Source organism: Lipophrys pholis (genome assembly GCF_963383615.2).
Source record: "Lipophrys pholis genome assembly, chromosome: 15".
NCBI lineage: Eukaryota > Metazoa > Chordata > Actinopteri > Blenniiformes > Blenniidae > Lipophrys > Lipophrys pholis.
The window spans coordinates 13,691,732-13,717,547 of NC_137642.1; the positions used below are offsets into that span (position 1 = coordinate 13,691,732).

Consider the following 25,816-nt stretch of genomic DNA (forward strand, 5'->3'; position numbering starts at 1 on the left):
GTCTTGCACGGAGGGAAAACCATACATTTATATGTCACATGTTTTTCAAAGTGTCTCGCAAACGAACTGTCCTCTTGAGCACACAAACACCTATTTGCTTCAGACCCTTTAAAATGACTCAGAGATAAAGATCCCTACAGTGCAGATAAAGAGATACACATCTTCTCTTTAAGGATCCATGTTAATTGAATTTATTGCTTTTTAAAACGATGTTCACATAAACACAAATTACAGGAAACCTTTATAGGCTCATGTGCATCATGAAGAAGGCATTCAACATTTGACCCTTAGACAGTTAAAGCCACAGCTGGGATTTATAATGGAGGAGAGAAAGGTGCCTCACTTCCCCAGTGGAAATTGGCAGATGGAATTGGTTTACTGCTCAAACATACCAAATTCATCAGCGTGTTATTTTTACTACAGTCTATCAACAACAACCTGACATGATGCCAATGCTAACTTTAGCTGCATTAGTGTAATATCTGGACCTGAAATCCAGCCTGCCGCCTATAAATACACAGATGTGCTCCTTCATATCTCAGTTCCTCCTCTCTCAGCTCTCGTATTGTGATATTTCCAACACATTGTTTCTGTCCTATTCTCGGTAACGCTGCTACTTCTACAGTGAAAACAAGACCTTTTGCTCCTTAAATAACCTGGAAGCTGTAAAGTGAATCAGTGAGAAGAGGAGAAGAGGAGCTGCATTATGACCTCCTCATTCCCCAAAGTCTCCGCTCAGAGGTCCCCTCATCATTATGTCTATCTACCTTTAACCCCGACTGATCTTCGTTGTAACCTGACAGACGTACGAGGAGTCACAACGAGGACACAGCCAAAGAAGCAAAACAAAGTCGCTGCTGGAAAAGGAAAGAAGAATTCAGAGGGAATCCTTTTAAGGAAGCCGGTTTGGGTCTTTAAAGGCTGCAAATCAAACTGAAACAAGCAGGCTTTCAACACCTTATATGTCTGCATTGTATTTTGTCCAATAATAGAAAGAATATTACTCAATTTTAGGTAATTGCTTTGTTCACACGCTTCCATTTCATGCTTAATGGATTTACCATATGAGGCAAAGAATAGATAATTCTTAGATTGTCAAGTCGTTTGATTTATCCAAACGTGGCATCTTTTCATGCCTGTAATGTCACTGGCCTCCCTAAAGCACACAACGTTCAATACTTACTACAAACACAAATAATATGTTTACAGGGAAACACCAGAAAGTCATTGCCGCAGTAACAGAAACAGGACAAAATGTTGTGGTTATCATGATAAAGAAACAAATTAATGAAAAGATGGAAGGTAAGACAAACACTTTTAGAGCAGAATTTGGGCATAACACATACAGCAACTATTCAAATCAAAAGATAAGATCAGTGCAAAACCAAAACTGTGACAGTCTCAACAGTTGCAGACTATATATAATGACTGCTAAATGAAAAGCATTCAGCATTCAACCACAAATCACTACATGGCATGAGACGAAGCACGGACAGCATGAGAGTTGAGGGTGGTGCGGCTTAGTTCAGTCTCTGTGAGGAAGTCTCATCCTTCGACACTCTGACAACCCCTGTAATGGAGTAAATAGTGAAATTCTTCTTAAACAGGGACTCAGAATCAGAATCATAAAAAAACTTTATTTATCCCCGAGGGGCAATTACTGGGTAAAAAGCGATACATAAAAGGGAGGAGAGAGAATAAATACATAAATAGATAAAATAAAATAAGAAAGCTAGTTTTGTAAAAGCAGCAGATTTGTAATATTGCACAGGTCAGAGAGAAACGAATAGTTTCAGACAGCACAATTATTTATTGGGTTATTTCTCATAAACCCATTCAACTCAAAGCATCATTCTATTTGTGGATTTGTTGTTGTTTAGAAAGAACAACAATCATGTGAAGACTTCCTGCCATTGAGAGATTAGCTTCCTTCAACAGCCTGATAAATCTCCTTTCTACATAAACAGGAAGCCTGCAATCTGCATTTTAATGCAATTAATTGCACACAAATGTTTTATTCTTGAAAGAATTCCTCTATAGAGTCTATAATCTATGATTTTTCTGTCATTTGAGACACTTAAAATGCTATACTACCCAGTGACCCCAGAAATCTAATGAAAATCTCTATTTCAATCCCGGGAGAAAACATTCCCATGATGGACGAGATAACAGTGGGGAGGAGCGGATCAAAATGTTCCGTTTTCAAAATGAGTGCGAGTGTTTGGGTCTGTTCCATCCTGGTGATAGAGGAGGCCTCCAGATGCTTCCTGGAGCTGATTTCGTCACCATGCTCGAATCTGGGGTGCTTCAACTTCTCTGTTATTGTTGGAACTATTGTTTTTAGACAAAGTCCTGATAAAACTGCAGCACGCACACACAAATTTGTCAAATCCACCTTATGAGGGTCGATGACAGCCACTGCCAGATATAAACAAATGTCTTGTGTATAAATTTGTTTCATTTCCTGCTGCAGATTGTTCATGTTTACACAAGAAGGACAATTCAAAGTTGTTTTATATATATATATATATATATAAATATATTAGCGAATAGTTCAAGTAGTGGGAAATGACAACAAGGTAGTTTTTTACCTCGAGCAAACACGAACACCGAGCCCTCCAACTGTTTCCTCTGCAGTGGAAGTGGGAAACACGACAGGAGTAACTATTCCACTGTGGTCAGGCTTGGCCACCCATTATGTTGCCTTGTGGTGGCATCGTGGCAGCAGCGCGGCCAAGAGACTGAGAGAAACGTTTTGCCCAGACTGCTTGCCGGCCAAAAACAACAAGTCATCAAATCTGCACACCCCTTGGTCGCTGTTGATGTGAGTGACGACAATGGATTTACTACAGCAAAAGAACAGATTCGGTGTAATGAGCAGCCACACTAAAAATAAAACCTCCCTTATATCTTGCGTGCACATACATGAGGGAAATTTTCACGAGGAAAGTGATTTGTTGCACTGCAACTAAAGTCTGTTGGCTGTGCACCAGCAGAACTACGCTGGAGAAGAACTGTCCAATGTTCATGCTGGCAGGGCCATGTAGGGAAATCCTGATGAAAATGTTACTGTGAGCTAAAATTAACCTCAACAGCTCTTCTTCAGTGTCCAGTAAATGCGATTAACAATAATACTTGCAGCTCAAGCATTCAGCTGGATTCTTTTTATATGAAAGCGTCTATGACATTTTCCATTTGATTTATTATATATCCATATATATTTAACTTTTTTAATATATTCTCTGTAAATAGTAAGCGCTTGACTTGCTGCCTTGAGTAATGCAAGACACATGGGTTTGATTACCTTCCCGCTATATACTTTCATTGTATCAGCTCTCTTGGCCAGAGGTAAATGAAATGTGGAGCGCGGCATCGAGGGAATTGCACATTTCTGTTGAACTTTAAAGAGGAAAACAAAGCCGGCAGTGTGACGGCAGCTCCGGGTCTGCGTGTGCCAGACAGCACCGAGTTTCTGGCACTTTGTCTTACTGGAGACTTAGGATGCAACGACAGGAACTCCTGCTTGGATTTGTGCTCCTGGGTTTCCTGTTTGTCTGCGGACAGCAGACTGAAGTGGTGGAGTCAGTAGAGATGACTTTTCTTTTTTCTTTTTTTTTTAAACCTGTTGCGACTTACTCTGAGAAAGAAAGAGAGCAGATGTCACTGAGTTCAGATGCAATTAGATAATCTGTCAGTAATAAGAAAGTGTAGCATACTGTCAGTGTCAGTGACTTCACTTTAATTGTTCATCTTCAGCGATGCAGAGTCAAATCCTATTGGTCCACAGAGTCAGCAATGAATCTTTAAGGCATTTAATTTTTTTTTCTCAAACGACAGACACAGCACCTGCTTGAAGTGACCCTGACTGTACAGGAACCTATTTTATGTAGCAAATTGTATTCATATTTTCCAGTCTCTTGGCTATTTTCCACTACTACATGCCATTAGACGTTACCTTTTTGTCTGTGTCTCTTCTGTTGTGTTTGCTTTCTCCACTCTGTTATCTCTAGCTTTTTTGTTGAAAGCTTCTGACCTACAGTTAAACCAGGCAATCAGTTTTAACTGTGTTTAAACGTCCCTTAACCACAACTGGCCGCAGCAGATGGCTGATGCCTTTGAAACATCATCTGATGGAAACTTGGTATGTATTTGTTTGTCTTATTATTAAAAAGAGAGTTTTCCTTTTTACAGGCAATTATGGTAGCTTATTTGGTAAATGTACTTATGTGAGATTTGTAGGTCTTTTTCTCAACTTTAATAATGCATATTGAGTCGTAATGCAACTGTGTGCGTCCTGGTTGCAGCGGTGTGAGAACCAGAGGCTCGTCTGTTATTAGGAACACAGGTCGAGTGGCGATGAACAGTAAATATGGTGCTGCAGCACATACTTCCAAACCCAACCAGACCTGAACATCCTCATTGGACTGAAAGTAAATTGTTCAAAGAAATGCTTAACAGTTCTGTTTATATTGTTCAAAGAAAACAAATTACTTTATGTGAGAAATGGAAGCCTGTCCATCTCATATACCGCATTATCATGTGCAGGGTAACAGATAGTATTATAATGTTAGTATAGTATTTTCTATATTTTTTGCTCGGGTTAGAGTTATGTTTTTATAAATTTATTAAAAACAAAAAACGTTCTAGCGCAACTTCTGAAATCCAGAACTCCAGCCCAGTATACTGTATTATAGTATATATAATAATATAGACAGCATGATATTTGATATTACCAAATACAAGAAAAGTTATTGAAATATAAATTACGTCACAGCAAATAACCTGATGGGAAAAACCACAATGGCGGTAAAGCTGTATTTATTGTTGGTTTTTGTCTTTCCTAACAACATATTGGCATGCAAATGATGCCTCTGTAATCAGACTTGTGTAATGTAGCCAAATGGGATCCAAATGGGCAACATTATGATTCTAACAAGCATCGAAATAGGCAAGTTAAAACATTATCTCTTTTGAATCCAATTTGCAGAGCTCATGATGCGCATAACCTGGTTCCATCTGCATCTTCAAAGACCATCAGCCTGAAAGCTTCAAGCACTGTGTTGTTCAAAACAAGTCCGCACAATGGGGACTTTTATTCTTATGAGGCCGGAAGGGGCCTGAGTGCACTTAGCGTTGACAGAGAGGTGGTCATCTTCTAAATGCTCCAACAATAGCAGCAGTCTTCGGAACAAGTTTGATGGACTTTCAAATACTCCAGCGGTGGTAGACAAACGTGAGAGGACGGAGGATATATGGGGCATAGAGTAATGTAGGCCAGGGGACAGGGGGAGTTAGGATACTTTACAAGCTAAATTAAAACGGACAACTGTTACAGCTTCAACTTCAGCTGCCTATTTTAGCTCCTCCTCGGAGACTGTGACGCATCTACAGCGCTACACTAAACCACTCATGGCCACAAATGGAACTGGCTTTTGGAATGATTTCAAGACTCACGTGCGCGCCGCTGTAATGGGACGGCTGGAGTAAAAACATGTACAGTGATGGATCAACTGCCGGAGATGTAAACACAGAAGGAGTGCAGGACGTCTACTGCGGGAATACCTGAAAAAATATGATCTAAAACAGACAATGAATCAAACCCAAGAGAGCAAAATCAACCTACAACCAAACAGTACTTACTGTTAAGTACTCAATAACGAATAAAGGGTTTACAGTTTAAAGTAAAGTATATATCACAGTATATGTCCAACATTGTACCTGTTGGACTTGATAAAATAATGCTTTACTTGACATAAAACATAGAGGTGTACATAAACAACATAGAACCAAATCTAAATAGTTTTCCAATGGGACTTGGCTTGCTGCTGTACTAATGGCAATTAGACAGTTCGACAGTGTCCCACGAAACACACCATGGAATGTAAGTTGTGATGTTTTGCATGTGCAAAACTTTGGAGATGATAGATCCTAATGATTTTAGCAATTGTCTAACTTTCATCACTAGGTTTGTATTTCTGGCTCAAGGCAAAATGTTGTAATAACTTTTTAAGTGATTGTTATAAAATGCTGCGCAGCAGGAAAGACATCTAAAACCCAGAAATAAGGTTATATTTTAACACTTCAAAGTCTCTGGAGTTAACTCTTGCTGGATGAGGTTTGAAGTCTTTATTTTATAGGAATTGGAATTATTGCCTTTCTGGGAAATGACAGGGGTTGTGGACGACATTGTGCCATGACTTCTAGATAGAGTTCATCTTCTCCAACAGATTTATCACACAACAACATTTTGAGTTTTCACCAACCATGTGTTGATTCTCCAAATGTGTCGGGGTAAAGGTGAGCTTGCGAACAAAATGTCCCTTCCGACAGCAATCCAAAAAAAACACAACAATCCCACACAAATTCCTCAATAAAACTGATCACTTTTTATGAAATTAAGCAAATAAATATGACAAAGACTTTGACATTGTTTTATCAATATAATGCACTGAACTGTGAGCAGATTAACACGTAGCGCAGAGCATCACTGCTGCACTCCTTGGTACACATACACACTAGTTTCACTGTAAACTTTGTCTCAAGATAAGCAACTCTTCCACTATTCAAACTACAATATCTGTTTCTCATCATACCCACCCAGGAAAGGACATGCAGACAGGAATACGAACCCAGAAGCCAGTTACCTCTCACGCAAATATTTGGGTTGTTTCTGATGAAAGGGATTAATCGATGAGGCGTCTGTGTGCATGTGAATAATACTCAAAAGTATTTTACTACACGAACTCGGTCTGGCTTAGTCAGCTTAAGGAAATATGGCTCATACATACAACATGCCAACTGAACAAATGTACTTAATAAAACACATCAAACTCAAGAATTCTTGGTCCTCTTGTTAAATGAGTCATTTCCAGCTCACGCACGGCGCTGCGGCCCATCTGAGCTTCTAATCATTCATCAGTCATCATGACCTCCCCTCCCTCACTCGATGTGAGGTACAACTGCAGTGAAAGTCGGTGTGGAGTTTATTTTGCTAAAAATAACTAAACAAAGACCATCTGGTGCGACGGTATGCCGTCCATTAATGCCAATGAAAACAAGTTAAAAATGATCAACATGAAAGTCTTGCATAATTTCACAAGGAATTACTCCTGGAAAATTCAACATTGTACTGTTTGCTTCTTTGCTCTCTGAATAACTTTCCCTCATATTCTCAGCGTTTCCCTGATCTACTGAGCAGCCGATGCAAAATGTTACATGATTTCAAACATTGGAAATTGGGCATGCCCTGCTTCATGTAACAACTTTACCAAGTGTAATCCAAAAATGTAGTGCTAACTTTAATAACAACTAGGGGTCAACAGAAGGTCAGAAGAGTTACAAACGTGCGAGTGGCTCAGAATAGCTGATGGCCTGCTTCCAGCGGCCTTCATGCATCAGGGCTCGAGCAATCAACCCTGACGTGAAGGTTTTCCACCACCGGCGCCCGTCGATACAACAGCAGGCCAGCACCTTGCTGTAGCGCCAGTCTCACCCCCGAGCTTTCTCCGCATGTTTCAGCTGAGTGAAGGGTGGAGTAGCCCCCCCCCGCCCCGGAGGGTGCAGTTGGGCAACCAGCTGGTTTCTATTAGCATACCTCTTTCAGGGGAAAGGGAGGAATAGCTCATGTGGGCAGACACACGAGGAAGATAAATGATGCGATTGGTCCAGCAGACGAGACCCTCACTCAGAGCGGAGCCAGTTTGCCTCTGATTATTGTGATTCTGCAGCTCTTCCTCTACGTTTAGGACAAACACATGCCGTGCAACAACAAACTCATGGGTAGACACTTATCATGCTAGGTCCTAATCTTTGGCCCCTGTACTTTTTCAGACATATTTAAGGTCATTCAGCCCATAAACAGTCTGGTAAGGTTGTAATTTGGGCACCACACCTTGGCATGCACCCAGTCCTGGATAGGTCTCTGTGGATTTTAGTAACACTGGGACTCTCATAACTACTTTGTGCTGCTGAACAGGTGGAATCTGTAGCAATGTAGAACAAACAAAGGATGCCCACAGCTCCAGTGGAAATCATGATGCACTTCACACCTCAGTTAAGCCAATCCAAACAACTCAATGTTTCCACAAAAGACCCCGACATCTGCAGACCTCACTATTTGCAGAGCAAGTAAAGACTACCTTGACAGATTGTGAGGATGTTCTTATTTGCCTTGTTGTTGAGTGTGATGAGCAGATCAATTCCATTCTTTAAATGTGGATCAATAACACGAAGTTGAAATAACACAGCCTGCAGACATCCATAAATAATACAGGTAGCATTATTCAGCTTAATGCTGGTCTAAAGATCATTAAGACTGCATTCATTTGTTTTATTTAAATCTATATTAGCAGCATTAAATTGTAATTTCATTGTGTGGCTTCAGTGCCTGAAGTAACTCAGCAAAGTGCAAAATATGGCATGTCCCTAAAGTAACATCTGGCCTGATGGACCATCCTTAAAGTGTAAGTGTGTTTATCTCCCAGCCAGAAAGATGTCACAGATATGTGGCAGCTCCGAGCCCACCCACAAACCTGAAGATGTTTGGTTCGGGTGTTGAAATGTTAGACTTTCTCAGCGCAGAAACACCACTTTATGTGACTTACCCTCCTTTTAGTGTTATGTGTGTTGAAACTTCAATGGACAGAACTGAAAATTAAGTTTGAAATGAAGTGATTATCCAGCCTGTAAAACTGCCCGGGTTTATTAAAGAGCCCGCATAAACACGTACTCGACTTCGATGAATTGACGCTGATAAGTTTCATGTGCGAGTCGCGCTGAATGAAGAAGATTACTGCCACAACTGATCTGTGTGCGGTGCTCTCATTACAGTCTGAATAGAAGAATGAGTAGTGGCAGGCGCGGTAATGACAGCCCCCTTCAGCTGGCAGCTCTGCCTCCCACAGTGAAAGCGCCTGGAGAGCACCGTTAAGAATGCCAGTGAAATTTACAGGCCTGCTGCGGGCCTCCATATTAGCGGAGGTGAAACATGGATGGTGCCCTCAGGACGAGGACCCTCTCCGTGGCTGCAGGACTAAATCACAGAGGAACACAAAAGAGGGACTATGCGATGACAAAAGAGACTCTGTTTCCTGTTTCTGTCATTTTCTGCAGACGCACACTTGAGTAGCATGGCTTCAGGAGCCATCAAGGGCCAGACTGTTACCTTTAACCTCACCCGGCAGGGTGACCCAAATAGCTTCCGAGCAGATGCCTGCTGATCCGAGACCTTTGGCTACAGCACCCATTTCTCTTGCCACTATGAGACATGCAGTAGCCCAGACTTTCATCAACGTAATAATCCTCTTGTTTTGATCTGTCCAAACATTTTTACTTTCATGGTCCAGCAAGAAACTTCACAAATAAATACAGAGGGAAAACAAGACCACACGAGCAAATAAATCACATCACAAATCAGCACAGCGGGGTGAATGCGCTCAGTGTCATGGGAAAGTAACAGAGGGATCGGCTGAGGACAGCAGGACCACATGAGCGGCCCAATGCTAACACATGGAGCAGTGTGAAGGCTCAAAATGTACCTTAACGTAGGCAGTGTAGCGCTGGCAGTCCTCTCTGTTGATATCCAGGCTGAACTGCTGGTTCATCTGACTGATCTGAGATCCACTATGACTGAAGTAAATCCGGGAAGGTTGGCTCTTCTGTCGCTTATCCACATCAGCTGTTAAGTTATACAGCAACTCTGGGTAAAAAAAAGGCAACAACAAAAAAAACAGATAAAAACACTTCAGCATTAACATGGTATCTTAATGCTGAGATGTCTACTGACACACTTATACAGAACAATAAGTGTTTGTGCTGCTATTTCTACAGAGAAAGGTGAACCAACATGGTTACACAAAAAAACTAATTCATTGAATTTTCCATCTGCTGCGGCAAAACACGTGTAGGTGTGAAAGAAAACATCTTAAAAACAAAATTCCTGCTGCTTCCAGGCCTGGATTTATTGACGCTGAGACAGACAGAATAGGGCAAAACCTGTTTTGAATCCAGGAATCATAAGCATGAAGTCAAACATTAGCAATATTTCCGAGAAAACCTTATATGGTCCTCCGACTATTTGAAATCCATTCCTCTGAATGAATCAGCCTCATTCTGTAGTGATTTCTTGTAGAGGGTGTGATGCTGGTAAAACAGTGGGAGGGGTGCTAAACACACCCCAGTCAGACCAAAGCCTACTGTTTTCGCCGTCCAGCAGAGAGAAGGCCATGAGCTCACTCTGGAGGAGGCGAAGTAGGGTTTCATTATGGGAGTCACCAAACACATGGTGCTGCACTTTCCATGGCGCTCGCCAGACGGCTAAACAGAGAGTCCTTTTTCCTGTCAGCCAGGACACAGTCATTATGTAAGGACAGGGTTCCTGCTCCCCTGGAGGGGTGCTGCAAATGACCGCACCCAAACACTGGAACAGGACTACACCTCAGCTCTCAACGGGCACCGCACCCCGGCAGTCAGTTAGCGCAAGGTCGGAGGGTAAACCATTGGCCATACTGACTGTCAGCCACCAGCCAAAGGCTTGCGGTAAGTTGGTGCGATCGTGTTTACACGGTTTCCAATTTGAATCAATCTCAAAAAATTTAAAGGAGCATAAATTTCACTTTCTCACAACACAAAATGGCCAAACCACATCTATAGGTATTTGAAAGAGGGAGCAGGTTAACTGCAATGACTTGATTTTCAGTGACAATAAAGCATGATGTTTCTCAAGAAACAAATAACTATTTATTGCTTTGACCATTCTGGTTTAACATCTTCATAAAAAAAGATATTAAAGAGATTGTATTTGCTTAGAGTGCAGGTCAGCTGTTTGCCTTGGTTTTTATTTAACATGCTATATGGGATCAAACATAGTAATTGTCTGAACTAATTCCTTAAAAAAAAAGGCTCCAAGTCAAATTAAGCTTTTACAATTCAAAAATAAAAGCAGAATCTGGAATTGAAAATATTCTCTTGAAAACAATCGTTATGTGAAGAGTGAAAAACTTGATTTTAATTGATCTGCAAATGATAAAATATAATCAATTGAGCCAGATAAAAGGAGGAAAGGTGTTAATCTTCAATCAATACAAAAATACAGTGTATATCCTCTTCAGCTCTATCTCACTGGGCATCTTAAGTCATGGATAGAGAGGAGTGTGGTTTTCATCGGTCGGGATTTATCACCTATTTGGCCGGGCAGCTGTCTCCCTCTGAAGCGCATGCAGACGGTGACGTTGAAACAGTTTATGTTCTGGTGGCCCTCGTGGCACTGCGGCACTGAGATGTTGATGGACACGGGCAGGAAGATGGAGACATCCACTGTAATCACGGGCCTGGTCCTACATGATCATGAGAGAGACTGAACATTAAAACAAGTACAAAGTAAAACAAATGCTGCCTTGATTTGCATGGACTGCAGCGTCGCAGAGATAAAGTCTGCAACTCACCTCAGTAGAACCACACTATCTGCCATGAAAGCTCCAATGGTGACATCTACAACAAAAAAATATATGACAGATTTTGAAATCCAGGAAAGAGATATTAATGCAACATCTGCTGACAGCAGCCATTGCACCTGCATGTCTGAAACAAAGCACAGAGGTGTTTTGCTGTCATGCTGGCTCAGACTGACTGTCAGCTGTGGAATGTGGTAAACAAGATGCCTCAATCACGAGTCTGAACCTCTGCTGGTGAGAGTAAGAGGACACACCTAATAGGGTGAACAATCCAATTATTGATTCAATATCTATTTTATTCCCAACCTTACTGAAAATGCAGTGTGAATATACCTGAGTATCCATTGCCATCCATGTCCACATTGCCAGAGATGGATTGGCCAAACATCTGCAGACCAGGGTGTATGCTCCGTCCGGACAGTTTCTGGAACAAAGGATACCAGCCTTTAAATAACACATGTGCACATGTGAGCCAACGTGGAAAAAAAAAAAAGGTTGACTTGTGCTTGCTCTGCCTTTGTTTTTCAGAGATGAAAAATCTAATTATGTGAGAAGTTTGGGTTATTTCAGGGATAGTAGTGAGAGTGAAAGGGGAAAAGAAGCTATTGAGTGGATATCTCTGCATTTAAAAAAGAGGAACGGTGACTTATGGATATGAACAATAATATAATGGTGCATTTATGAGAAAGTGGGAGGTGGGAAAGGTACCACTTTCCACAGGGAAAAATACATCTGCACGCTGTCAAACTGGGAGATTTGCACAAGGAAAAGTGGGAGGTTTTGGACAGCTGCGGGAAAAAGTACATGATGTCAATCAAAAGTTACTCACTTTTCTTCACATTAAAGGTACAAATTACGGCGCTTCAGAGAAATAGATTGCCACAGGATCTACCCTGGATGCTCTAGCTGACAAAGCCTGACCATTTGAGTCCTGCCTAAGGACTTACAGCAGAACAGGCTAACATTGAAAATAGAATTCCCCCCCCCCGCTTTTTTCTTCTGGTGAAGCTGCACTGCTGAAGTAAGTCCTATTGCTCATTTCTTATAGTCATATGAACACTAAACTGGGAAATGAGACTTTCCCAACTGATCACTGTTCCTTGCTGCATAAATGCACTATAAATGGTTTTGCTATCATTTACAGGCAGTGTATTATTCCCACATGTTTACAGAGCAATTTGTGCAGAAAAGAGTTGCAGTGGATAATCAGGGAGAAAAAAAAATCCACGAGCAATTAGATTTATTTTTATTCACAGATTAATGAGGAAACATTTTTCTAATGAAAAACATTGTTCAATTTGTAATCATGATCTTTGATTGGAGGATACATGACAGTATATAAGGATCAAAGTGACGCCAATTGAGCTTGAAAATGCATTGTAGTCATTATAATTGACATGAGAAACTGTGTCTGGTTCTCTGTGGGTCTAAAATGTTTCCCTAAGGCTTTACCACCTGTGATTTTACCACACATTACCCAGCTATTGCATCTGCATGCATTCAGAGGCAACTGCATGGCTTTAACCAAAATTCTCTACACATTTATGAGACTATAAAGAGACTCTCAAAAGCAGAAATGAGGAAAAAAGCATATCTTGTAATGACAATGCTGCATATGATGATTAAATGATGATACTTTGAGAAATTCTTACCATCGAATACTTCTTGATAAGTCCTGTAGCATCTCCATGGTAGATGTAGACCGCTCCTCCAAAGTCATCCTCTTTAGGTGCTCCTATGGCTACGTCTGAAAAGACAAATAAATGACAAAACGTATTTCTATTAAAAGCTGGCACTCATGTGAATGATGACATAAATGGCTGTGAGGTTACACAAAATCATGCATTAAGGCCCTCTGCTTACTTTGAGCAGGCCAGCGCATGGGAAACAAGCTCTAATAGTGAGACTCGTAATAGACAATTAAGTGTTGTTAGAGGCAATAAAAGTTGTGCAACCTCTGAGAAAGTGGAAACAAGATCATAAAGTGCTGGCAAGAGTGTTAAAACGCCCTCCTTTAAGGTCATTTCAACAGAAAGTCCACATTAATGGTTTTTATAAACCAAAACACTTCCATGTCATGGGGGGCAGAAAACCAAAGCAAAATAATAAAACAATGATTAGCATTACACCCAGTTACCTCAAAAGAGAAATAAAGTTACTTTGGTCGCATGGTCTACTGTAGTTCTCTTCAAAAGAAATAGGAGCAGTTAAGTTGTAAATAATTGTCTGTCAGTTGGCGAGAGTGTCCGGCTTTTTCTGTGCAATCCAAGAGTGACAAGTTACAAGATGAGTTATGCTCTCCAGCTGCCATCTTCTCCTCAACACACACACACACACACACACACACACACACACACACACACACACACACACACACACACACACACACACACACACACACACACACACACACACACACGTGCGCTCTGCCAGGCCGCAGGCTTCGAGACATATCTCACACAGAGATGAAACCGGGCAAAAGCTTCCAGGCTCAAGTCTGAGACAGACGCCAAGTCAAGTCCTCAGAGCCAAGCCAAGCAAACGCCAGGAAAACAAATGCAGTAAATGTCTGCTTCTGTGTGTGTGTGTGCCTGCGCGTGTGCGTGTGCTGTAGATGTAATTTGCATTGCGCTTCGACGTCTCTGTGCTCAGAAGAGTGAAAGAGGACCATGTTTCCTACAAATCCTTCTCACCACAGGGGAATCAAAACAAACCGTTTGGGAAAATGACTGATTGAGTTCCACCAACTGAGCCTCCCAACAGGCCTTCACCTTCATCTGGACTGATGTTAGAAACAAAAACTATTATTCACTGACTTCTTTCCTGCCACCAAGTGGCTCGTTTCTTAGGATTATAGATTCATAAATCACAGGAGCCTCATGAGTTGAGATTAATTCTAGAATTTCAGATTGTGTTAAAATGTTAAGAGTTCTTTAAAACAAAAAGAAAGAAAGAAAGAAAAAGTCAGTTTTTTTTAATGTAGGATACTTCTTTACAGTTCTCAGGGTTACACAAACATTTGGTGCCTTGATACATTTGATGCTCCCAGTTAAAACACATGATTGAATCATCAGCATTAAGCACATCAAACTAGTGACAGTGTTTCCAAGAAGATGCACGCGTCTAATTAGTCGGATTTAACGTCTTTTTATATTGTAAGTGGTAACAGGACTGTAGGAAGAAATGCAACAAACACTTTAAGCCTATGAATGTTTTAATGAGTGCCAAATACATTCACCCAATAACTGGGAAATTGTGGTTAATAAAAAAAAGAGAAGAAGCTTAAGGCCGCTGGTTGAGAATAATGGAACATTGCACTGACCTTGATATCCGTCGTCATCTACATCTCCAATTGCAGCGATGCACTCGCCAAAGTGTGCATTAAAAGCATTGTCACCAGTTAACACAGCGTGTTCCTCCATCACCCCCTGCAAATAAGAAAACAGTCATGAATCCTTGTCCTGGAGGTCCACTGTCCTTTATGTTTTAGAGATGTCAAAAACATACAGGAGAGTTGAACTGCTGGTTTATTTTCAGAGATGGCAGAAGAAAAACAAAAGGCCCTGCAGTGCACTGCTGTAGGGTAAATTCCTTGACCCGGCTGCAGAGACTCGTCTTAAATACAAGTGATACACCCAATATACCTGGTCAGAAATAGACATTAAAGACTATTATTTTCCTTTCTCTTATCTCAGTGCTACCACTCACATTGCCCTTGCTGATGTACACAGACACTTGGCCCTCATCTCGGAGCTGGCTGTGCATGGGTGCCCCTACCAGCAGGTCCGACAGGCCGTCCTGGTTCAGATCAACTGCACACAATGAGGAGCCAAAGTAAGAGCCCATCTGGAACCAAGCCGAGCCACAGAGCAATGGGTCAGATCACAGACAGTTCACACCACCGACACGCACTTCACACTCCTACTGCGCATACTTTTGCATAGATTGCAGATTTAAAGGAACATTTAAACTTACAACTTCCCTGAAATTCATATGACACTGAATTAAAAAAACAAAACAAAACATGAGTATATCCCTTGTTATTTAGCAACTTCCTTCTTTATTTCCAAACACAGCGCCGTCCTGACAGCAAAGTAATTGAAGCGAGTCTGCAGTGTATCTGAGATTAACTCCATGATTCTTCAAGAAGGTTAAGCTTAACAAATGGTTTCTGATAAAAGAGTATAAAATAACATGAGCATAGCGTCATTGTAAAATAGACATCTTATAGCAATCCAAACCAGGACTGTTTAGATACAAGCAATCTGAGTTCATACCATTTTCCCTGAGGCTTGGAAACTCTTCACTAAAGACACGCCATCGATCTTGAAAATATAAACCTGTGCGGGGGGAAAAAACAACAACATTACAGCAAACAACACAAGAAGACTTCACCTCGATTGCTGGACGTTGGAGAAAAGATAAAGTTCCTACTTTTCCGCAGCCGCTGTGCTGAGGCGCCCCTGCAGCTATGTCTATTACATTAGGAGAGGAGAAGTGTCCGGCAGTCACTGCGTAGCCTGAAGACATACACAATAATCCCTAATTAGTTACAGATCCATTTCTCTTATATACAGTATATATTTTTTTAATATTCAACATCATATGTTTATAAACCAGCTCTCACCAAGGTAGCTGTATCTGTGGGTGTCAATGCTGTCTTTGTTCAGGCTGTAGAAGGACTCAGACGTCAAGTTGTACACCTTCACTGTCCCGGTCCAGTAATAAGACCCCGGTGCCCCCATCACCACAAGCTCCTGCAATTAAAACCCCCAACACCATTGCAGATTAAATGGGATTCGCTCACTCTCTGCAGTGGAAAAGCCCGCCGCGGAGAGGGAAGGAGAGGGAAGGAGAGGGAAGGAGAGGGAAGGAGAGGGAAGGAGAGGGAAGGAGAGGGAAAGGCTGCCGGGTGAGCGTCTGGTTAACCAATAGCCACAGACTGGTTTGTGCTATCTGCTGTTAAACACACATCCAGACAGCATGCGAGCTGAATCAGCTCCCTTTGATGTAATGAGGAACTCAGAGTGAAAGCTGAAGGCTGTAAAATCCCAGCTTTTCACAGCTCTTTGTTGTGACGGTGCACGGCTACGCAAGAGGACGGCAATTAAGACGTTCTGTCTGGGTCGGAAACGCTGTCCTGTTCTTGGTCATTAACGGAGGCAGCAACACGGGAAGAGGTGAAGTTACCACTGAGATCTATTCCACAAAACACAACAACACGGTAAGGAGAGGACCTTACTCAGCAGTATGCATTCCCTGTGCTGCAGTGTCAAACATCTGGTCACCAGGCGAACAACACCGAGGCTCAGACGAGGACAAAGGTTTAACAGTTGGACATCCTTTTTTAAAATTCCCCACATTCCTTCGAGGGGGTCGTTCAAATACTTTGACGTGTCGGCACTGAAGACTTTAGTCCATGTACACAAACAAACAAACAAACAAACAAACAAACAAACAAACAAATTCTGGGTTCATGATCCCTGATGATGCCTCTGAGTTTGAAAACAGTAGATTCATTGAGGACTCTGTCATCAGTATCACAGGCTTTTCTATCCTGGAGCTACAAATCTTCTCTCCAGTGGTATTTACAGATTTCACATGATGAGGACTGAAACATTTTGCACACAGTTAAGTTTGATGATTTCGTCTCTCATGCTTTGTGCTTTTGCATTTGTAGGGTTTAATGAAAATAATGAAAATAATGAAAATATCCTTAACGCATGACGTCAGCTGCTGCTGTGCTCGTAACAGCTGTGAAGCTGAGGCTTTATGGCGCTCCGCTGAAACACGGGCATCAAAGAATTTGTTGTAAAGCATTCACCAAATTAACAGCCAGATCAGGTAAATTATCCCGGCTTCATATCAGTGAAGGGAAAAACATTTTAACAAGCCAACATGTGTGTGTTACTTCAAAGCAGCGCTATAATTATTCTTGGTTTCAGTTCAGCGTTGGTATTTCTGGGCATTTTCTTTGCATGTTCTCTCTGCGCATGCATGGGTTTCTTCTCAGCTTTCATCTACTGTCTGAAAAACATATTTGATGCTGTTTGATTAACTTGAATAGGAATATGAGTGAGTGCTACAGTGATTGCCCCTATGATAAGCCTGGAAACGTATCCATAGCCTCACTTCAACCATAGTAAGTTGGGATCCATTGTCCCTCAACCTCTAGTTTAGTCTAACAGTCACTTTACAGTACAAAAAAACCATTTTCTCACGTGGCAGATCAATAAACAATTGAATCTTATGCTTTTGACATTGACTGCTGTTAAACAAGCAGCCACACACGATTGGCTCGTAGAAGCTGAGCTGCGGAACACCAGCACCAGGCTGTCCAGAAACCGGACGTTATGGTCTATTGCAGAAGTAAATTAAAGGAACAGGCCTCAAATTATATGGAATACGTGGTCACAAGTGAGAACGGCTTGTGCCTGAGGTCAAAGCTGAGCTCCGACGATGCATTTTTAATCATTTACAGTCTACTGTGCAGTACTGTACGCTCCAAATTGAGCGTAGCTGTAACTTGAGACAGGAGAAGGACCTTCGCAGACCATGAAGCTCATATTCAACATCAGGAAATAATTACATTGATATTGCTCTGAAAGAAAAATGTCCAAACTGCTTAAATATTCATTTTTAAATATTAATTTCATTACAAAATTGGATTTCAACCTGTCACACTATATCTATGTATGTCAGGGCACATATATTGGACCTTCCTCTCACTGTAGCTTCACTGGCTTATAGACTAACATGTGAGCAACACAAAAGGGAGACGAGCATCACAGGGTGATGTCATATGAGAATACAAACACCGGGAGCTAGAGAGGAGAGGAAACTCTCATTTTCTAAAACGTTTTATCTAATGGAACCACCCCAAAGGTCAAGTGAGGCCACGGCAGCTTTTCCTCCTGCCTGTGCGAATGGAAACATGATGTAAGCTTACACTTATCAGCAGTTGGTGCCCAGGACAGCGGTGCCTTTGAAATAAATACTCATGTATATGTGACTGCAGAATACACATTTTCCACATCATTTAACATCTTAAACAACTTGGTGGAACAAATGCCTTTCAACCCATCACTTTCAGAGTGTAGTGAGCTATATTCAAAGCACCAGAGAGTCAAAGACAACAAGAGGAACAAGAGGAAATGAAACATTAAGCATGTGGTAGCGTTAATGGTAATCATGCTTAAGAGTGCGAAAATGAGTCCAGTGAGGAGAAGAAACAGACAGTGGGGAGGATGATAATAAAGACTAACAGATTGTGCTGTTACATGAGACTAAAACAATAATAAAGAGCAGTGAAATGCAGAGAGATGATTAAATGCTTCGCCTAACTGAGTGTTCGGGTAATGACATGCAGGTGACAATAAAACTACTCAATGTAGAGTAAAAGGTGCATAAATTAGAGATTACATGTGTTCGTAAGATGAACAAGCCCTGTTACTGACCTCCATAAAAACTCCCGCTATCCCAGCTTGGCACGAGCCGTGCTCTTCCCCATACTTCTGCTTATAGTCTGTAAGAAAAAACAAACCACAAATTATTTCACTGTGTGCTTGAGCCAGCATTTACTGGAGTTTTTCCTGCATTCCATATGGAGCTAGTCAAAGTCCCGGTCCCATCCAAGAGGAATCTGGGGGTAGAAGGCAGACTGAGACAAGCGGGTGCAACGCCACATTCAACAAGAAAGAGAGAAACAGAGAAAGAGAGAGAGAGAGAGAGAAACCTTTCACTTTGGGGGCTCCAAACTGCTCTCAGGTTACGAAAATATTGAGCTTGGATCTGTGCAGAATGCCCTGTAAACACGGTCCCAAGCAAAGTGTATCTGGCTCCTATACAGCTGTTGGCAACCGGAGTTATTAAAGGAAGTTAAATTCTGAGCTGGGAGCGCAATTACAATCTGAACGAGATAAATATCTCTGGGTCACAAATGAAAACACATCAGGAACCTAATGCATGCGTCATCTTCAAATTCTTGAGTTGGACAGAGGAAACGTGACGTTTAGCGCCACGGTGCGCATGCAAAGAAAATGACCCGCAGGACAAATGGCCTCAAATTACTACAGTCATAACAAAGTTACTTTTTTTTTTCTCCCTGGGAACAAACATTTTCTGAAAAAACACCTGATTGAAAATGTTTTTCTTTGACTAAATGGTGCCCGAGAAATGTGACCCCCCCCCATCTCAGTGGGACATAAGCTCATATATGACTTAACAAAGTGCATGGCCTTTGACAGGCAGGATACTGGTGTTGGATTAGAGCAGGATTAAAGCAGGGGTGTGTGGGAGGATGAGCATTATATACAGTCTGCAACTACTGCAACGTTGTCCATAAATAAAATAACAATTATTTCTGTTCTTAAATATGCATTTTAAAAACGTAACCATTTTTATTTTTCTCGGTCAATTTCTTCTCCAAAATGAAAAAGAAACAAATACCGAGTGAAAAGATGCACACAGGCTGCACAAGGCTTTCCTACTGCCAAACACCAGGCCAGAGGCAGATGTCTGATGATTTTGGCCGCACAGATAACGTGATTATAAATAAATATATATAAAACAAAAACAGTTGATTGAGAACCAAACCACTGGTTTGAAACCTGAGGGTCTCCCCCACTCAAGCTGTCCTGAAGACAAAATCTGTGGGGGGTCACAGGACAAATAAAGGGAGAAGAAATAAACAACACATGCCTTCAGACAGTGTTCCTCTCGCACAAAGAAATTACACATTACCGGATCACGACAACACACTCAGGTGATGGTCTGCATCTTTCTTTATTAAGGCTCCATTCACACTGAAGGGAAGTGTGGCTCAGTTTGTGGGAACACGGGCATGTTATCATCAAACCAAAACATGGACGCAGACAGCTCATTGGACAACTGAACTGCAGATATGTTAGACCACGGGCGAGTATGTAATAATACTGTCTGTCTGTCAATGTAGGCGTTGCTGGGGTTCGTGGAGCTTGCACCATTCAGCACATTGTGTTTCTGTCCTTGTTGGCTCAAAAAAACGGATTTATTGAGAATCACTTCCCGCATTGTGATATAGTTTGAAGATGTGAAACTGGGGATTAAAAAAAAATGTAGATTTCATAACTTCCTCAAAAACGCTCATGGGGATACTGATGTTTTTATTTTGCAGCTGAAAGTTCATAATTGTTAACAAAATGTGGGAAACAAGTGACATAAGGTCCTTTAATCAAACCAAATAAAGAAAGAAATACTGGAGGAAGATGATGATTCTGGCAGCCGTCACAGCCGGAGTTTGATTGAGTTAGACATTGTTTGTTTGCATCAGAGTTCATTTGGGACAAACTGTTTTTAGAGCACAAGCTTTCAGACGGCAGCGTCACACCTGTTCAAATCAAATGCACTAACAGAACAATCACAGCACAGCTTGTGTTTAAATAAATCACACCAGACCGAAGAGGCTTCTCACTCTGAGCTCTGTGTTTCATCCAGGCTGATCTGCATCGGCACTTAAAATGGAGTAAAAGTCTAATTCTAAGTTGCGCGTGACGTGCTTGTGCTTGGACTGTACCTTCATAACAGGGGATGAGGGGTTTCGTCCTGCCCTGAAGCGTTGGGGAAATAATGGAGCAGTATCCATGCGGGAGGATATACTCCGAGTCGTAGTAGACGTTTTTCCAACGGTGAGCACAAGCCTGTGAGAAAGAGACACATTCAGCCACATGCTCTCTCAGTGAACACAACCCCGTCTGCAGGCGGGCGCTGATGGCTCGAGCCCCGTCTCCGTGGGGCTGCAGTCTGCGGCCGCCAAATGATCGTCAGTGAGAGGGTGAATTCAGATCCATCCACAATCCTGGACCACAACAGCTCTGGTCTGTGGTGGGAATCTCTCTGCTGCAGAGTTTAAAGCTCAGCGAGAAGATCTTCAGGTCAACGTTTGAGGAGTTTTCATTTACAGATTCTCAGCTAAAGTGGAAAAGACAAGAGTTCAGGCAGCAAATAGGTTGATCCAAAGACAAAGAACCAAACTCCCCCCTATTTAGACTTGCTGTTGAAACAAGGAGTACATTACTTTCTCAATTCTCAAAACAATATTTTTTCTACTTTTTAAAGAAAATAAAACATTCCAGGAATCAGTAAGCAAACAAGATAATATGAAGTAGATTTCAAACTTTGTGCAAAGCAGGCCACATAAATGTGTAAATGTGGTAATAATTTAGCATCCCGGGGGAATTGTGGCGGGGGTCCTGTGGCTCTGGGGACTGTTCTGGATGCCTCTCTGCAGACAGAGTTCACTTCATTTCTCCCCCCGAAACCCACTGTACCTCCCTGATTCCTTGATATACACACACACACACAGACTCATATATACACACCCTGGCAATCTAAATGAAATGGTTGACTGTGGCCATACGCACAGCGTCAGATGACTGTCTGGAAGCAAGAGGTTATTGTGAAACTCTCGAGTTTCAAAGAAAAGACTTGGCCAACAGAAGTAGCAACACCAGCATAAAGTCTCCCCGCTGAGTAAAAGCAGAGTCTTAACATAAAAGATCAGTTGTTCGATATAAACAAGGCAAAAGCAGCAGTTCTGCAGAAAGTGGGGTCTTCGTGGGGGGTGAGTGAAGTATGTGCTGTTGTCATGTTCATGTTCACGTTAAAGAGTTCATTGGTCACAAACAAGGCCCGCGCTGCAGGAGTGCTGATGAAATCACTACTGTACACATCTGCCAAGCAGCCGTTCCCCTGTTGTTGCGGGGAACGTGAGTCCATTCAGATGAGATTAAAAAGGAAAAAAGAAAAAAGAAAAACTGTACTTTGGAGAGGCACAGCAGCACGTGGCCCTGGAAAAGCCACCGCTGCTCTTTTATCATGAGTCTGTTTGAACGGGTAAAAAGTGCATGGCTAAAGGTTTGTTGTAATCCAACGCCACACACACATTCCGAGACTGACGACTGTAAGAAGTCCAAATTTGATGGACTGAGAGATGAAAACCACGCTGGTACATTCCCCTGAGGTATCGGAGGTAAACAGACGGAGAAGAGTTGAGGTTGGACCATGAGACTTCTGCACGTCTTCAGAAAGAAGACTTGGCGGGATTTTCCTGACTCCCGGAGGAGCTCAATCAGCGGCAGGGTTTCAAACACATTCTCACCTGTTATGAGTGTTTCGAGCCCCCCAGAAGGCCGCAGGTTCCCCTCTGCCGCCCACCGCAGGAGACGGGGGTTAATATTTAATGAAGGACTGCCCTCGGATGGGACCACCGTAGCGGAGCCGAAGCCTAAACAAACTCTGCACGCTGCCCTCTGATCTCTGTGCAAATACTTACTGAGCACCTCCGGGATCAGCAGCGTCCTGATTTCTCTGCAACATATTTTAAATAAACGATCTACTCTGGACAAACTCCGCTCCACTGACTCTTCCAGCCCCCAAACACGAGGTGAATGTTTCACTGAATTATGTAACCAGGCAGCCGTTTCCAAACCTCTCTGGCTTTATTGTTACTCTGGCGCTAAATATGCAGAAACTCATTCAGAAATGTTTTTTTTTTAATTATTTCTTTTAATACTTGTGCCAGTCAAAGCTTGTAAGGGTTTGACAGGGAATGGAAAGAGCTGCCTTTTCACTACAAACTGGTTTAAAGTGTCAGCCCAGCTGTGGTTTCACCGTGTGGTTTGGGGCCAAACGTTTGTAACGATGATGCCGGTATAATCAGGTCTGTTGTTACGAGACGACATGGTTCACATTAAAAGAAATTTGCCGGTGTGGCTCTGCGTTGCTGCGTCCCCAAACTCACCAGTATTTTGCCGTTGGCTCTGTCCTGGCGGGCCAGACTGACCCCCATCCACTCATCATCCCTGTCTGCTTGGCATGTCTTCCCACATGTTTCTCTCAGCTTGTTTCCTGAAAGACAATGAGAGCAGTTAAGAGACGTTGAGTCACCGGGACGGAGGAAGTCTCGGAGCGAGCAACGTGTTACTTATCAGCCATAGTCAGTCTTTTGAGATCCGGGTTTACTTTTATTTTCTGCTGAATGGGCAACCTATTTGTTCCCACAGGTGATGATTTAAAATACCGGAGATCAATCAATCTGTATTAATGTAATTTCCTCACATATTCCAGATTAATGTGACTCAGATTTAGTTAAAATAATGTATCCATTCAGCATTTAATCTTCTCTTTCTATTTATTTTATCCAGATTAGGATTATGAAGCCAGGTCAACATTATTCCAAAAATCATATCTACAAACACAGGATTTGTGAGATTGTTATACTTTCAACTAATGTTTTTTTTTCTGATTAGCAGTTTAGATGTATGTTTAATTTCCACAATCCATCAATGATCTAAATTATGTTTTTGGTCAATAAAAGATGAGAAAACAATGGAAAAAATTGTCAGATATCAACAACAACAAATCCAACAATTTATAATCCGTCCTGCAAAATACAAAACAGGACTTTCCAATAATATCTAAACGCAGAAAATCAGCTCAATCCCATAGGAGTTATAGGAATGAGACCATCTATTTTACCACGTCAACCCCCTATCCTCCACTGACAGGATCCATAACACACACGTCTAATACCCAAAGCTTCTGGACCATTAATTATATCTTGGAAATTCAAAGACAAAAAGCAGAGAAATCAACTTTTGCACCAATATACTAAGCATGATAGTGGATCCACAATCCAATCACAGACCAGATTCACACATTTCTAACACGCGCACATTTTTTTCTGACAAATGTACAGCGATAATATCAACGAACACCCAAACAAATCAGAAAAGGGTTAAATATCTTTAAAACAACTTCCCAAGAAACAAGGCGAGGATGCAGCCCCGTGAAAAGGTTTCAAGCCATATCAGTTCAAAACGTATCCATCATGTCACATCATTAAAAGGCCTCTGATTCGTCCCAGATTCATCCTGCAGCAGGACAACGACCCCTGAACCCCCCCGAGCCGCCAGCCACAGTCATAAAGATCCATCTTTAGCTAGAAGAAGAACAGGGAGTCTCGCAGCAGATGGCTTGGCCCCCAGTAGAGCCCTGATCTAAACATCATGGAGTCAGTGTGGGATTATGTGGATTTAGGTTGTCATGAAGCAACAGCCCAAATCCACAGAAGAACTGAAGCTCGTTCTGTGAGATGTATCGTCAACAAGAACCTTAAGAGAGTATACACCTTTGAGAATAGGTCTTTCACTTTGAAGTTAAAGTGAGGTCACATTGAAAATGTTTTTTCTCCACGTTGTGCTCAACTTGTGTTAAATCTAACGCAACGGCGACAGGAAGCAGGACGTCAAACTTGAAATGATGACCCTGTACCGAGGAGTGCAGTGTTGCGACATGCAGGAGGATATTCAAAATGTCTTTGTAGAAAATATCCAGTTGCCAGTGCACTATGTTAGGATCCTTATGCTCGTTGTTTCCATGTTACCGTTAGTGGCTTTGAATCCTCAAATAACTTACGAGAAAAGAGGGATTGTGGAATTACGTCATCAGGACTTTAAACAGGAAGAAACATCAATCTCATTTTCCGACAAAATGTTTGAGGGTTTATCTCCTCTGTTGATAAAGACAGCTCCAACACGTGGCTGTTTCTATGTCACTGTGTTACAGCCCTCTGATGTATTGTTGTAGTTACACATTGACTGGGTGCCAGGTTAATATTTAAGACAAGCATGCACACTTTCTGTCTAAACCACAAAAAAAAGAAGAGGGGGGTAAGAAGTGTGTGTGTGTGTGTGGGGGGGGGGTGTTGAAGTCTAACTTTTCAAGTTAAGCTCAAGTGCTTGGAAAATATTAGCAGAAGCATAAATCATATTTATCAAAATATTTATAGACCTCTTGCACACAGAACACCCCTTGTCTTTCGCGTCACTCCTCCATATGGACGACTGGGAGCTAAAAGAACAACTGCGTACTGTTAAAGTCCACTATAAGGCTGCATTATTCACATAAAAGAAAACAGATGCTTGGGGGGGTTTATGCTGAAAGTGGACAAGAAGCAGCAGCAGGAGGAAAGCCCAGCATGTGTATGTATGTGGACCAAGTAAACTTTTCTTAGAGATGGCTGTTCATTTTTGAACAGATTGTGTATGGCTGCATCATGTGTTGCCCAGAGACTGAGTGTATATATCATTATATGGTCATGGAGTGATGCTGCGGGCTGTGGTGACTGACCTCTTCCCAGATCCATCTCTGTGCAGCGGCGCTCAGGGTTGCTGTGAACTCGGCACTTATACACCGCTCCAGGAGAGAGCACGGAGCTGCTGTAGGAAGAGTTTGCCCTGGGTGCCCCGACGATCACCCTGCAGACATGAGGACAAGTGAAGATGATGGGATACAGAGGGGTAGGTTTTTTTTTTGTTTTTTTTTAA

General features: G+C 41.9%; 1 protein-coding gene across 1 annotated transcript in view; it reads right to left on the reverse strand.

Annotated features, from left to right (window-relative positions):
* The window catches only part of itga9 (integrin, alpha 9), a 50,113-nt gene that overhangs the window by 23,685 nt on the left and 612 nt on the right, over window positions 1-25,816 (reverse strand). The window contains exons 2-15 of the mRNA XM_080481612.1: window positions 25,620-25,747; window positions 23,230-23,336; window positions 21,004-21,127; window positions 18,908-18,975; window positions 16,078-16,207; window positions 15,885-15,970; window positions 15,728-15,790; window positions 15,159-15,296; window positions 14,773-14,878; window positions 13,103-13,197; window positions 11,784-11,874; window positions 11,442-11,487; window positions 11,179-11,333; window positions 9,537-9,697 (exon numbers count right to left, since the gene is read on the reverse strand). Coding sequence (XP_080337738.1) covers window positions 9,537-9,697; window positions 11,179-11,333; window positions 11,442-11,487; window positions 11,784-11,874; window positions 13,103-13,197; window positions 14,773-14,878; window positions 15,159-15,296; window positions 15,728-15,790; window positions 15,885-15,970; window positions 16,078-16,207; window positions 18,908-18,975; window positions 21,004-21,127; window positions 23,230-23,336; window positions 25,620-25,747 — 1,498 coding nt within the window. The remainder of the gene's footprint in view (window positions 1-9,536; window positions 9,698-11,178; window positions 11,334-11,441; window positions 11,488-11,783; window positions 11,875-13,102; window positions 13,198-14,772; window positions 14,879-15,158; window positions 15,297-15,727; window positions 15,791-15,884; window positions 15,971-16,077; window positions 16,208-18,907; window positions 18,976-21,003; window positions 21,128-23,229; window positions 23,337-25,619; window positions 25,748-25,816) is intronic.